This window comes from Cataglyphis hispanica, chromosome 2 (genome assembly GCF_021464435.1).
Source record: "Cataglyphis hispanica isolate Lineage 1 chromosome 2, ULB_Chis1_1.0, whole genome shotgun sequence".
NCBI classification, from domain to species: domain Eukaryota; kingdom Metazoa; phylum Arthropoda; class Insecta; order Hymenoptera; family Formicidae; genus Cataglyphis; species Cataglyphis hispanica.
Genome location: NC_065955.1, coordinates 9033321 through 9044932, shown reverse-complemented (window position 1 = coordinate 9044932; position 11612 = coordinate 9033321). Strand labels below are relative to the sequence as shown.

The 11612-nt window shown below is 32.8% G+C and overlaps 1 protein-coding gene across 3 annotated transcripts; it reads left to right on the top strand.

Moving 5' to 3' along the window:
• The first annotated feature begins 198 nt into the window (after positions 1 to 198).
• On the top strand, positions 199 to 10685 carry LOC126855762 (protein tramtrack, alpha isoform). Of its 3 annotated transcripts, none has more exons than XM_050603680.1 (6): positions 199 to 616; positions 1376 to 1725; positions 1819 to 2172; positions 2295 to 2427; positions 7220 to 7797; positions 8182 to 10683. In XM_050603680.1, the coding sequence occupies exons 2-6, from the start codon at positions 1414 to 1416 to the stop codon at positions 8449 to 8451; spliced, it is 1647 nt and encodes a 548-aa protein (XP_050459637.1). In that variant the 5' UTR covers positions 199 to 616; positions 1376 to 1413; the 3' UTR covers positions 8452 to 10683. The 3 variants fall into 3 exon arrangements, with proteins under 3 accessions (XP_050459637.1, XP_050459617.1, XP_050459627.1); XM_050603660.1 differs by lacking the exon at positions 199 to 616 and adding an exon at positions 624 to 980 and having other exon boundaries at positions 8182 to 10685; XM_050603670.1 differs by lacking the exons at positions 199 to 616; positions 7220 to 7797; positions 8182 to 10683 and adding exons at positions 625 to 980; positions 4402 to 6833.
• The last annotated feature ends 927 nt before the right edge of the window (positions 10686 to 11612 follow it).

Here is an 11612-nt window from a genome sequence, read left to right as displayed (position 1 = left end):
TCGAAGCATTTTTAGCGTCTTCCCGACCCCAGCCATTTATTCATCAGCAAGAGCGAATTTTAAGACGCGTGAAAAAAAAAGTATCGTCTCGAGGTATAATCGAGGAAACGATTATTCTTTATATGCGCGACGGCTTTTTTTTCTTTAGCTTCGAAAAACCGTGCACATTCCGCGCTCGCGCGGATCGCTCACCAGATGGCGGCGCCAATCGGCCGCTATATTGATCAAGTTGGGATTTTGCGAGGAGAGACGCGTTGATAAGATCTCACAATATTTTTCGATCGCGCACGCAATACCTATCTCTACCTACATCCGCGCGACGTGTGTGCGTGACATTTGTCGCGCGCGGCAAGTGAGCTCGGCTCGCGCGTGACGTGTGAATTTTTGGCCGCCGCGGAGCCCCCCGCGTCAGCGGCAGCGTCGTCGTCGGCGAAGTCGTAGTCACGTAAGCCCTCGCCCATGACGTCACTCGCGAATTACACAAGCGTCATCGCTCAGTCTGTTGTGGAAAATTTTGTCGCGGGGTCCATGGTGGCGAGATGCGTTGCTCCTTGAACGGACGGCCGGCAAGTCTCTCTCGAGTGATTACGCGGCGACAAAACTCTACGCGATCAAAGTGAGCGCATATCGCCGATTCTCCTCTATCTTTCTTCTTTTATCTCTCTCTCTCTCTCTTTCTCTCTCTCTCTTTCTCTCTCTCTCTCTCTCTCCCCTCTTTGTTTTCCTCTCAATACATCGTCACAATTATCAACATCATTGTTAATTCACGTCATCCTACCGTGAGCTAGACCCGCGCGAAAGGATTAATGAGAGATTTTTTTTTACCACGTTGTTTAATGCCGTGTGTCACAAATGTTGGACGACGTCGACGGCGTCGTCGAAGCTTGCAATATACGTACATACCTCTCAACGGTGCGACATGTCGTCTTGTGTGACATTTCGCACCTGTCTGCGTCGCTTTCGCAAGAGGAAACGGATAGGTCATATATTTACGGGATATTTATTTTTATATCGACTATTTCTTAGCTTAGATTTTTCCTATCCCATATCGCAGTTGCGTTCGTTAAAAAAAAAAAAAAATTGTTGCAATCGTGTGAAATCTTTCCTTTTTTATGTAATAAACTTTATTTTGCAATTTTTTGTTCTACATGGAGTTTTTAAATTCATTTTATTTAAAAAGATTAATATATTTATAACATGAGATAACATGTTTAGTGAAATTTAGAGAGAATTTTTCTATGTAAAATGTTATGAGTGTATTTATGATATTTATTTCATCATCACTACTTGCAATATTTATAAATATTAAACGTATTATTAGAAAGTTTAAACTATGAAGCTATAATATTAATTATGGTTTTTGTTTATGTTACAGTTGAAGTTTACAAAAGAGATTCTTATCGCGTTTTCATAATGTCTATGCAACAGTACTGTTTGCGATGGAACAATCATCAACCGAACTTCATCTCGGTTTTCTCCAACTTATTAAATAATGAGACTCTAGTGGATGTTACTCTTGCTGCAGAAGGCAGACAAATTCAGGCTCACAAAGTTGTACTGTCAGCATGCAGTACATATTTTCAGTCGCTGTTTACAGTGAATCCTTGTCAGCACCCTATTGTTATACTTAAGGACATCAAGTTTTCGGACCTCAAGATCATGGTAGATTTTATGTACTATGGAGAAGTAAACATATCTCAAGATCAATTACCGTCTATCTTAAAGGTAAAAAAAAAATATTTTATCAGTAATCTTTATCTTAATCAGTAATCTTTATTTATATTTATTTATTAAATTTAATTTTTATTTATTTAACAGACGGCAGAAAGCTTAAAGATAAAAGGACTTGCAGAAATGCATACAGCATCAATAACTAAATGGCCAAGTGGAAGTAGCGAAACAGGTGGAGGGGATCGTGGCGAATCTTGCTCACCCAGTCCATCTCCATTATCTCCTTCTTTTCGTAGAAAAAGATTACGAAAGTCTTCTACTGGCTCAACGTCTGGTTCTGGCGACAGACCGGAAGAAATCAATGAAATAACACTAGTGGCTACTAATATTGTAAAACCTGAACCCCTAATTGCATCGCAAGAAAGTGAAGAAAATATAAGGCGACCAGTAAATACCAGCACAGAATCTCAAGGCAGTATTGATGAAGATCAAATATCAATTGTAAGTAAATATGATATGTTCAATATTTAACTAAATAATATGAAACATACATTTAATTTTGTTACAAAATTCTTGTGATCTTTAAACATATAAATAAGATATGTGACATTTCTGCATTTTAGATGAGTAATATGGAAACTAGTTCCACCAATATACCAGCTCAGAGTGATGGTTCCATTCAAGATGTAAATCAACAATCGACAGGAGGAAACATTGGACAAAGTTCTGTCTCCTCACAACCACCTTCTCATCAAGGTAAGATATTGTGCCCTATTTTAAGTAGAAATCTTTACAAATATCCAGTCACTCAACTACCTATTGTAATAAAATATAAATCATCTATATTATATGCACAAAAAAAAATAAAAGATATATATTAGAAATTAGTATATAAAAAGCCCGGAAAAATGCAAATATTTTTATTATTACTTTTCTTTTTTATGCTGCATGCATAATTTTGACCATTGTTATGAATTTAAATTATTCAATTTTCTTATATACAGATAGATATTATTTAGATATATTTTTCTTTTTAATATATATTACATTTTGTATTTTCTTATTTTCGTGTAAAATTATAATTTGCTTATATTTATAATGAGGTGTTTATTTTATTAATGATATAAAAATGTAATCTTAAAAAAATATACTTTTCTAAAAAGTATATAAAAATATAAGAAAATAATATATAATGAGAGTATATACAAGAGAACTAATATGATAGAAAAACTATTATTTTTGCATAATTTAATGTTTAATCTTATACATGTGTATGATATTAATATATTTTTGAAATTGAAAAAAAAAAAAATACTTTTAGTATTCTTACTATCTTTCTTTCAGAGATATATAATAATTTTTTAATTATATATTCTAATTTTTCCTTAATTTGAATTAAAAAGAAAAACTATACGGAAATATGTATAACTTGAACTTGATTATTTGACAAATATTTAGGTTTTTATATTGTTGTAAGATAAATCAGATAAATTAACAGATTGATTGATATAGTGTTTGTAATTTAGAAGACTATGTATATACATGTATATACATAGAAGTGTAATGGTATGAAAGTTTGAAGATAGTTTTCAATTTGATGGAACATGCCCCGCGCGAGGAATTAACTATAGGTTTAATAATATGGTTTTCTTTATTAGATTGTGCATTGTAAATCTATGCGTAACGATCCAACAACTTCGACAAATTGCATGATACCTCCCCTTTCGGCAAATATCTCCGATAATTGTTATTTGAATTATGCATATATTATTGACTGTGGTAGGTATTTAAATTGCATGTTAATAAGCGAAGTTTACACACATTATATTATGCTGGCACAGATGCGTTTAAATGTATTGCACAAGGAATCAACAGACGTTTGACATGAAAATAGAGCGAAATTTCAGGAATTGAAATTTTATAATAATAATGCGAATGTGCAAAAAGAAAAAAATTGTTTCTCTTTCTCTTTCATGAAAGATCATCATGGTACACAGATACATAGCACACAGTATGTTATATTTCCAGAAAAGGACAATATACTGGGCCTTTAACATTAACGGAGTGTATATGTGTGCCACTATATTCTGCCCTATAAATGTAACAAATTCCGTACATGTACTTGAGTATTTCAAACAATGATGTGCTTAAAAATGTATCTGTGCCATGCCGCAACTCCATATTTAATACGCTCATATATATCGTTTTTTCACAAAATTTTATTTTTAATATCTATCATTTTTTGCTTAATTAGAGCTTAGTATCGTTTTTCTATATATCATAGAATAAATTATTTTTTTTATTAGATTATAATTATATTTATACATATATGTCTTGTTTTATATGAACAAATATGCTGATATATATTATACATTATTCTTCTCTTATAGTTTAAATTATTACCAATGGCATAATATAATCATGTAAAAGTTGCATCTTTAATTGGTTTTTACATAATATAGGTGAAATAAATTTTTCTCTGTGGGAATATAGATAAAAATTAATCATAATACAGCAAAATCGAGCGAAAAAAAGTTTTAAAACCTTCACATTAAAGCAAATCCAAGTATAGATCGAAGTCAGATATTTGTTTGCTCGCAAACTATAATAATTCGTAATATTGTATAATCATATTACTCTCATTCTTTACCATTTATCTTAATCATGTAAAGAATCAACGGATTGATAATTCCTGTGCTCTGACCAAAGATCAATCGGTCTGTTCCACAGGATTACAATGGACTATTATGGAGCACACATATCATCCGAGTCGTTTCGCTCTGTCCTCGTGTCAAACGAATCTGTCGATCCAAGCGTCGTCGGCGTTCACGACGCCCGAAATAACAGCAACCTCGACCATGAGCGATCAGTACTCTGGTACCAGCACGACTGGTTCCAGTTGCGCCTTGACGAACTATCCAAACTCCTCCCACGGAACGTTGCAGCATGCGTCGTCATCGTCGTCGGGCGGCCCCTCGTCATCGGCGCAGTGCCTGAGTAACTGCCAGAGCCCGTGCGCAAGCCCGCAGGCTGCGATTAAGAGGAAACGATCGACTAATCCACAAGCGGATGAGAACTTTATACGCGCGCTCGATGCTGTACGTTACGGCGGCATAGGATTTTGCAAGGCGGCGAGGATGTACGGCGTTAATAACCGAACACTCTGGCTCGAATACAAGAAGCGCGGCTACCCGAACAATCGGCCCAGTCTTAAGTCTCGCGTTAAGCAAGAAGTCAACTCCTCGCCGCCGCCACCATCGCCGTCGCAGGCGCCTCCGGTGCAACCCATAAATTCGTCGCAGAGCCCGACTCCCATGGGTCCGCCCACGACTCCGCACAGCACGCACAGCACACATAGCACGCACACCATGCTAACCAGTCACAGTCCCCACACGATGCTGACCGGTTACATTGACAGGCATACGGATTATGGTGCGATACCGAGCACCACGATGCCGATCAATCTGCACGGCGTCAACTACAACGCCATGTGAAACGAATCCTATCCGGAAAGTCATTTGTATAGACGACCTTGAGAAGTATTATTTTCCTCGCTCCCTTGCTTCCCTTTTCCTTTTTTTACCTGTTCCTTATAAACAATTGAACACATCTGTCAAGATTTTTGTGTGAAAGTTTCGCGAGGTATTGAAAAGTCACCGAAATAAGAAAGGTCGAATACTTTTTAATGTCCAACATACATTTTTTTTTCATCTACATACTCGAGAAATTTTTGAGTATTTGGATCTCAAAAAATCGATATATGTAATATATAAGTCCGTATATATTTTATACTGTATAGGATCACTCATCACAGATTTGCCCCGCACTTTTTTCTAGCTATAAATGATTTCAAATATTTCAACTTTGTTTCTTACCTTACCGAAAATTTCATGAATTATTACTAGTCCCGTGATTTTTTTATCTCATAACATTGAATTGAAAATTTTCTAACTTAATTATTTTTATCTCTTTTTTTTTCCCCAATTAAGTCTTTGTTAAAGAAGAATTCGATTTGTTTTTCAAATTGTCTGTAATGTAAGAGGAAACTGCGCGATCTTTGATATATCTTTTGATACATCAATAAATTGATATTAGTTATATAATATTAAATTATTTAAATTAAATTTCTTTTTTTTGTAAGATATTTTTTATCGAATCATCATATATATTCGTTTTAGAGATATGTTTTCCTCTTACATACACATGAACTTTTGTTTAACTTTTTATACTTTTATGATTATATATAAGAGAAATTAAGATATATCTGTTATATATTATTTTGCTACATTATATTACATCTTTCCTTTTTTTTTTTAATATCCCCTTATATATTTTTACCCATTTGCTTTTGTTCATAAAATCATATTAACGAAAACATACGTTGGATAATGTAAGCAAGCAATTATTTGATATATTAAATATTCTATATATTATCCAAACTTTGTGAAAATAGTTTCTATTATTTTGAAATGTAAATTTAATGTGAAATAATGTGAAATTCAACTTTAGAAAGCGTAATATAATTGATGAATATATGTACATTTACATTATTTCACTATGACATTTGTATTTCTGTTATGTTTAATTATAATAATGATTCATATTAGTCTAGTTCTCTAGTGAAATATTATATATGATAGATATATGAGAGAGAACATTTTTTAACATTAATTGTGTAAAATAAAATTAGGACATAAAAAAGTGGAATATATATATATATATATATATATATATACATACATATAAACTATATGCACACAGACTAATATTTCTAATTTTGTTTGCGAAAATTATTTTTTATTTTATTTATTTGTACTGTTTGTTGTGTATATTTGATAACTAAATTAATTTCGGAACAGTGATGAGTAATACATGTATTGAATACAAAAAGAATGCGAATGCTTAAAATAATTGAAAGATATTTGAATTGTACTTTTTACTTTTGCGTTTCTATAAACTCAAGACTTTTTGTCACAACGGAATGAAGATAAAGCAGCTTTCTACGATCGAGAAATATATACTTGAGTGGTTTAAAGTTAGAAATTAGTCTCTAGTAAAATAGCCGTTAATTGCACTGTTAAGAAGCATTTATATACCTCTTATAAACGATTAAAGAATAATTCTGAAAGAATAAAAATTATTCTAACAGTTTGCAACAAGAATGGGATTTCTGTTTATTTGTTTCAATGTTTCACAACCTTTTTTTCATCAATCGTGTGGATAAATAATAAATCTTTTATTTCTCTGCGAAGATAAATACTTCTACAATTAAAGAAGAAGCGACTGTGTATGTCAATCAATGAATAATTATTTATTTGGAATTATTGAACTATTTTGTATTTGTTTATCTTGTATTTATATGTTATTTATATGTATCTGTGTGAGTAAGAGATTCACAACACTGAGTTTTCTAATAATTTTGTTTCCATAAAAATTGTCAAATTGTTATATAACATGTAAAAAAAGCTGAAATGATTTATTAATGACAATTACTCCGATAATAACGTATTGATTCTTTTTATTAAAATCTACTTATTTATTATTATAGCTCTTCATAGCAAGACACAAACAGTAACGAAAAGAACTCGGCTGCTGATTAGACAACCGCGAGTGAAAAAGGAGCCGAGTCACTTGTCGCCGGATGGCGAGGCGAGCTCCTCTCCTCACATTGTCTCGACCTCCGGTCATCTCGCAGCGTCGACACTGAATCTACCCCAAGCGTCAAGGAGTTTCGAGGAATCGCGGATATCGCCACCACCGCACACCATGCTGGTCAATCAGCTGGTCAGTCAGCAGAATCCGTTAACGTCACCCAACTTGTTGACGGTACCCCAGCCGTCCTACTTGACCAAACAACATTCACATCCATTGCTATCCAGTCAGCAACCGAGCACATCCGGGACTTACTGGATACACCGACAGCACTCGCATCCGGAATTGCCTGGTAGGACCACGAGTCCGTCGATAGTAATCGAACCGGCACCTATCCTTAAAACGGAGGAAGAGGGATGCGAGGAAACCTCGACTCCGGTTACTCCTTCTGAGCTAGGAACTGGCGGCGGCGGTACTTCCACTGGATTAAGAGTGAAGACGACGGAGTTGCGGCGAACTTCCTCATCGCCGCAGGTAGATATGTGAAATTAATTCTGGCGGGACAAACATTTCCACGAAGAAACTATCAAACTAATTCTAGCTGGGTATATGCAGCTTAATTTTGTTCAGTCGTTATGATAAATCAAATTTGTGAGATTCTAAAAATTAGATATAAAATTGTAATACCATCATTTATTTTTTTATTCGTAATATATATGTCAGAAAATACTAAATTGTTAATATATCTACAAGATTTATCTTTATCTTATTTTTATATTAATAGACGGCAATAGAGATTATTTAAATCAGTTCTTATTTCTTTTTACTGCGTGCAGTTTATTATCTATTTTTAAATTGTAAAGTTTATATGTATCATATATAAATTAAGTAAACATAATTTAATATATTTGCTTTTAGACGAGCAGTAGCAGCAGAGAGTCTCGTGAGAATATGGGGGATCAACGATTAGGTCACTGTCCGGTATTACGTCAGGGTCCTGCCTTAGGCTGCAATCATTGCTGGAATACGATAGACGATCACGGCAGAATACTCCGTAGAAAGACCAAGTATCATTGTCCCGAATGTCAGATTAATTTATGCATCGTACCCTGCTTCCAAGAGTATCACGAGCAGCGGCGCGAATTAATTTCCAAACTGAAACCCTTACCAAAAACTAGTTCCGTTTAATTCTCTTTTCTATTTATTACGTACTACTAAAGTACATAGAATACAATGTACCTTGTTTTATAAGTAATCGTTATCATCGGATTATGTGTTGAGCACGCGCTTTAAATGTGTGCAAGTTTTTGACGTGACGAAGTAATGAGTCTATCATTAATGTGTAACATGTGACGTTACCAGTTCATCTAAACACGATTGATGTGAATCATGAAACTTGTATCAACTAGTACAAAGACTTCTCATGACTTCATATATTTTCGTAATACATTTACAGCATCTATATAATTGTTAAAGTAGACGAAATTATCGCTACGATACTAAAATGATGAGATTGCATGTTTATAATTGTGGACATTGAACTTTTGTTTTTTTCTTATTATTATGCCTTTTAGCAACGTCGTTATTTTTAGCGCAATTTTATTTTATATGTATATATTTATATTTTTATTAAGCCCTTTCCTTAACCAAAATTAATATCAGAAAGAATTATTTTTAATATATACATAAAAAAAATCATTTTTCAAACAATTTGGTATAATTTATGACAAAAAGAAAATTATATCGAGATTGGATGTAAAACAAAACTCATTATTTTAGAGAGAATATATATAAATAATCTTTTCCATACCAGTTCTCTCTCTTTCTCTTTTTTTATTATTATTAGTTTTTTATTATATATACATATTTAACAACTTTAAAAAATTTTTTTGTATTATATTTCCATTATTATATGTAGCAAATTGTGCTAGTGCGCATTAGTGTACATTAAAAGCTGTACATACGTATAAAAACTGACAAAATGTATGATATATAAAAATATATATAAATAGAACGGATAAACAACGAACAAATATAGCAAACACAAAATAAAATTTATTTAAAATCTATTTGATATACTGTTTTATGTGTGTGTGTGTGAATAAATTAATTAAACCCATAGTAAACATTACGTTCACATTATGTTCATAATTTCATCATTCATCGTAAAAATTACAATATTAGCAACCTTGCTAATGCGCACTGATGCAATTGATAAATTTTCTTCCATATAAAGCATTTTCTAATATAACTGGACATAATTTCATCCAGTGCACAAATATAATAAAGAGTTTAATGATAATATCTTTCAGTTTGCTAATGAAAAATTTTCGTTTATTTCTCTATCAATTGTTTGTCCAATCTTACAAAGAGATTTTTTCAAGTTTGAATAAAAACATCTTATTATATATACATCTAAATCCATATACATTTTGTTAATTTTTTTCGAAAGATTATCATCAGAATGATTAACATTAAATTTCGAAAGACGAAAACGACGGTGATTCGGAAAAATAAAAAGAGAAAAGAGAGAGTTAGATAGTTTATATAAATTATAATTTTTTTATGTTTAATTTTAATATTTTTAATATTCTCTCAAATTATTTTTTTATATATTTGGAAACACACACTATACATCACACGAATGTTTAATTTTACATGTATTATTCATATATGAATTAATGTATTTAATATTTTTATATTTGTTTATTTTATTTTTTTATCACCCCATCGTTCAATCACGTTCTATTGCATGATTTCGAAATAGGATTTTTTCATATATTGTATGTCTATTTCTCTCTCTCTCTCTCTCTCTCTCTCTCTCTCTCTCTCTCTCTCTCTCGTTTACGAAATCGAGATAATAATTTTTCTCGACAGCGACATGCAAACACTAATTTTGGAGACCGTGAATTGCGAGACAAAATTGCACAAAAATAGAGGAAGGACTGGCTGAAGCGCGCATTGGCCGCTAAAACGAGAGCTTTAACACACGTGCAACGATCGAATTCGGGATGTACTCTTATAAATCACTTCCTACCATTCGCAGTTTCCCCCTATTGTCACCTGTAACGACGCTCTGCCGTTAACGCGTTCGCGTAAATTTGTCGCCGTTCGCTCCGCGATCAATCGAACGCTGGACGCGCACGTTACTTTGAAACATTACTTTGAAGCGAATTTTATTTTTTTAACAAAAAAAAAAAATAATACATGAACAAGAGTCTGGCTACATATATGTCACTCCAATTCTTTATTTTACGCAGTAAAATATTTTCTGAAATTTCCTGAAATCAAAATTGTGATGTGGTTATTATATTATTAAATAGTGACACACACACACATGATGTTATTACATGGATTTATAAATAAATGAGATAAAAAGATAAGATAATTGAGGTAAATGAGATTAAAAAAGAGTTCAGATATATATATATATATTTGTAAATACATACAAATAAAGATTTTATTACAGTAATCTTTTTTCTGTAAATTTATGGAAAACTATTTCTTAAATTTTATAAGTCGAGAACAGTTGACAGAAGAAACTTGACAAGAAAGAAAAATGCAAAAATTTCTTAATATATAATTAATATAATTATATAATATAGATTTTATCGTACGCATCATATTTTTTTATTGCAGATTTTTCTTCGATATTAAGAATAAAACACAGTTTTGATTGCAGCAGGAATACTCGTGAAACATTTCTACCAAATTTTAAGTATATTTACATTTTTTTTTATTCGAGCCAATTTTTCGCCTTAAATTCACGTACCATTTGTCTTCTACAAGACTCCTCTAAGACTTTGAGCATTTTTTATGTGTCTCGTGCATTTATCGCGGAAAAGCGTCGGAAGTCGACACATGTCGCGAACACGCGGAACGATAGTCCGAAGAAATGACCGAAGATTTTCTCCATCGGGGAGAAAAGTCGTGGTGATGGATTAGGCTGGATTCTCGCTCTGGTTTTTCGATAAATCACGATTTGTGAGACGGACAGGCGAGGATTTTTCGCCGCGATCTGCGATCTTTCCCTCAACATTTCCTCGCGAATGTTCGCGCTCTTTGTACATGTAAAGTGTAGAAAAAAAAAAGATGTAGAATATGCGCAATATATTTTTCTCGGCATTACAGATGTATCATACGTCAACGTTGCGTGCGTGCATGCGGGTGTGTATGTGTGTATGTATTAAGTAAACATATTTTATGTAAAAAATCTAGCCTGTGAGATTCGTATAAATTAAAATAAAATAATGTGAGATGTTATCTCAATGTTATATGCTTGCGATATTATACTTTACACATGTGATATATTGACATATTCTTTTTCTTTCTCTCGGCGTTCGACAGAA